The sequence below is a fragment of the Corapipo altera genome, unplaced genomic scaffold (genome assembly GCF_003945725.1).
Source record: "Corapipo altera isolate COAL_440 unplaced genomic scaffold, ASM394572v1 200, whole genome shotgun sequence".
Classification (NCBI taxonomy): Eukaryota; Metazoa; Chordata; class Aves; order Passeriformes; family Pipridae; genus Corapipo; species Corapipo altera.
In genome coordinates, this window is record NW_020884992.1 from 1,226,743 (window position 1) to 1,230,525 (window position 3,783).

The following is a 3,783-nucleotide window of genomic DNA, read 5'->3' on the forward strand; positions in this document are numbered from 1 at the left end:
GATGGATAGAGGGATAATGGGGACAGGGAGATGGATAGAGGGATAATGGGGACAGGGATGGTGGATAGAGGGATAATGGGGACAAGGATGATGATGGAAACAGGGATGATGATGGAAACAGGGATGATGAGGACAAGGCTGATGAAGGAGATAGGGATGATGATAGAGACAGGGATGGTGGGAACAAGGATGATGAAGGAGAAAGGGCTGATGATGGAGACAAGGATAATGGGGAAAAGGACGATGATAGAAACAGGGACAAGGATGATGATGAGGACATGGATGATGATGAGGATAGGGATGATGATGGGGACAGGGATGATGATGGAGACAGGGATGATGATGGGGACAGGGATGATGATGGAGACAAGGATGATGATAAGGACAGGGATGATGATGGGGACAGGGATGATGATGGAAACAGGGATGATGATGGAGACAGGGATAGTGACAGAGCCATACATCAGGACAACAACCAGGAGAGCATTCCAGAGGCATGAGGACAGGGATGGGGAGCGGGCTGGGGACCCGCCCTGCCCTCACCTCGTCCTGCAGGTTGATCTCGGTGGCTCCCTTGTTGAGCTGCTCCTGCAGGCTGGACACCACCGCGTTGTTCCCGGGCACGCGGTAGATCCCCATGTACTCCAGCCCCCGGTCCTCCACCACCTTGCAGCAGGCTTCCACGATCAGGGGCACGTTCTGCGGGGACAGGGAGGGGGTCACGGGGTGCCGGGGGGGCGCAGGGACCCCGAGGGTTGGCGGTGCCAGCCTGGCTGTACCTTGTTGTCCGGGGCAGGCTGGCACTCCTCCAGCCTCACGCCGAAGGCGCGCGGGGCAGACTTCTTGTTCTTCTTCATGATGTTGATGCCCCACGGGGCTTTCTGGGAGCTGCTCTCATCTGGGGAGGAAAACCCACCGGGTCACTCGCTGATGAGCCGGGATGAGCGGGAAGAGCATCCCTGCTGCCCCACAGGGATGGCAGTGCCAGGGGGAGACCCCTTCCTCCTCACGAAGCCTCCTGACATCACACACCTTTTGTGACGGCCGCATCCTGCCGGGGGGACCGGGGCGCGCTGGTTCCCGTCTGCTTCAGGAACTCTGCTCGGATCCCCAGCCCACGAGGGCCCTTGGGTGAGGAGGAGTCGGGCTTGGTGCCCGCGGGGCTGCGGGGAGAGCGGGGGGGCTCAGGTGGGGCAGGGCCGGGGGGGCACCAGCCCGGCGCAAAAACCTCCCGGTAAAACGCCGGCATCGCTCCCAGGCTTCCTGGCATCCTACGGAGACCCCTGGGGAGCACCGAGCTGCTTCAACCCTGCTTAAATTTGCCAGGTGCCACCTCGGCCGAGCGGGACCCTGCGGCGCCCGGAGCCAAGCCGGGCACGGGCGGCACTTCCATCACTGCCCCAATCCTGGGAGCCGCTGGATTTGCTCCGTCACTGCCAAACTGAGGTGACCAAAGCCCCGGGGGTCTCGGAGCCCACCGCCCCGGTCCGTACCTCACTTTCCGGTAGTCGTTTAACTTCTTGTTGATAAGTGCTTGGCTGGCAAAACCGGGGTCCTGGGGAGGCAGAGAGAAGAGGGGAAGGGAGAGCTTGAGCTGTGCGTCCGCCGGAGACCCCGGGCAAGTCCACGCTCTGCCAGGCACCACGTGGGGCCAGGCAGGAGCAGGCAAGGGCAGCACTCGGGTCCCTGCTGCCCCAGAACGGCCAGGCAGGAGCAGGAAGGGCAGCACCAGGTCCCCGCTGCCGTGGAACAGCCGGTGCCCGCCAGCGCTTGCCACCCCACTGCAGCTTCCATCACTCTGTGCCAGGTGTCCAAGCCAGACACGGAGGCCTGGGGACACGCCTGTCCCCCCACGGCACACAAACACCTTCACCGACCAGTGCCAGGAGCACCCGCTGCTCCACGGCCACGGATCCATCCCTGCAGGATCCCGGCCTTGCTCCATGCAGCATCCACAGCCACGGATCCATCCCTGTGGGATCCCAGCCCTGCTCCACGCAGCATCCACAGCCACGGATCCACCCCTGAGGGATCCCAGCCCTGCTCCACGCAGCATCCACAGCCACGGATCCACCCCTGAGGGATCCTGGCCCTGCTCCACGCAGCATCCACAGCCACGGATCCATCCCTGTGGGATCCCGGCACTGCCCAGAGGCACCACAACTCCACAACTCTGGTGTTTGCCCAGATGGCTCCGCGTGTTCCAACCTGGCAGCACCAGCACCGCTGCCCTCACCGGGCCCATGGCACCCTCCAGTGCAGGGCTGTGCCACCAAGAACCAGAGACTGCTCCGAGCTCAACGCGCCCGCGGGGCCGGAGCCTGACAGGACCCTTTAGAATCACCGACCAAACCGAGCCACCAGAGCCCCATGGGGGGACGGCACAGCCAGCCCAGCGCTGGCACATCCATCCTCTGGAGCCCACGGCCCCCCAGGGGCAGCTCTCCCCATCTCAGACCCAAGCAACACACTCAACAGCCCACGGCTGCACGGCGAGGGCTCAGCCCTGACCCGGCGCCAGCCCCGGCAGCACCGCACGGGCACCAAACCCAGACCTCTCTCCATGAAAGGAGACACAATACACCACGGCAGAGACACATCACACCACGGCAGAGACACATCACACCATGGCAGGGACATGTCACACCATGGGAGAGACACGTCACACCATGGCAGAGACACATCACACCATGGCAGACACGTCACACCATGGCACACCAGGGTAGAGCCACGCGCGCTCCTGTCCCAAACACAAACAACAAAACACCACCAGCAGATCCAACAACATCCAACGCCGAACACAGGGAGAGCCACGGCACCTCCGCCGAGCACCCTGAGCACCCCGCACGCCCCGCCCTGGCCGAGGCCACGGGGCCACGCTCTTCTTGGATGCCATGGTGCCCGTGAGCCCCCGCGCCGCCCTGTGAGCACGGCACGGGCCTGGCCGTGGCCTGGGGAAGCAGCACAAGGCAAAGAGCCGGAGAGAGCCGAGGCAGTTAGTGCCGGGAGAGCCAGAGGCAGCCGGGAGCCCCATGTGGCTCTCACCTCGCCCTCAGCCTTGCTGTTCTCCCTGATGACTTTGATCCAGGCCAGCATGTCTTCCCGATCCTCTGCCTGAAAGAGATATTCACAGAAGTCAGCGGTCGTCAGGCGGAAGACGTGCTTCCTCTTGGTCTCGCTGTAGGAGATGTCCACCAGGCACGCTTGGATGCTGATCGGCGGCTCCTCCTCACCTGGGGCCGGGGCGCAGGTCACCGCCTCCCGCCTGTCCTTGCACAGGTACAGCGAGTGGGTGCGCAGCACGGCGAACACGCGCTTCCACTGCCGGATACCTCCACCGACCTTCTGCGGGCACAAGGGACGGGGCGCGCGCCTCAGGGCTGCTCCCCGCGGGGAGCGTCCCCCCCGCGCGGCCGCCGGGCTCCTGGGGGGCACCCGCCTACCTTCCCCTTTTTGGTGAGGATCTGCTTGCAGTGGAGCCAGCCCTCCTTCCTCACGGCGCTGAACGGGACGTCCGAGAGGTCGGAGGTCGAGTGCCTTTTGGAACGGGCGTCTTCGGACGTGCCGAGGCTGTCCAGGGACTGCGGGGTGGGGGGGACCGGAGGGAGGTGTTGGGTGCCATCCACACCCCCTGCTTCACCAGCACCCCACCAGGCAACCCTTCTTTGGGGGCACCCCCAGGACCCCCAACACAACTCACCCCGTCGGTGAAGAAGCTCCTGAGCATGCGGAGGCTGGGGACCCGGCTGGGCATCCTCCTGGGGGGAGAGCAGCCCCCGTCAG

The 3,783-nt window shown here is 64.3% G+C and overlaps 1 protein-coding gene across 3 annotated transcripts in view; it reads right to left on the reverse strand.

The window, feature by feature from the left end:
* ARHGAP23 (Rho GTPase activating protein 23) overlaps positions 1-3,783 on the reverse strand; it is a 34,920-nt gene that overhangs the window by 5,185 nt on the left and 25,952 nt on the right. For all 3 annotated transcript variants that reach the window (XM_027666438.1, XM_027666437.1, XM_027666436.1), the window contains exons 10-16: positions 3,701-3,758; positions 3,444-3,581; positions 3,046-3,345; positions 1,494-1,555; positions 1,033-1,163; positions 780-898; positions 544-699 (exon numbers count right to left, since the gene is read on the reverse strand). In XM_027666438.1, coding sequence (XP_027522239.1) covers positions 544-699; positions 780-898; positions 1,033-1,163; positions 1,494-1,555; positions 3,046-3,345; positions 3,444-3,581; positions 3,701-3,758 — 964 coding nt within the window. The remainder of the gene's footprint in view (positions 1-543; positions 700-779; positions 899-1,032; positions 1,164-1,493; positions 1,556-3,045; positions 3,346-3,443; positions 3,582-3,700; positions 3,759-3,783) is intronic.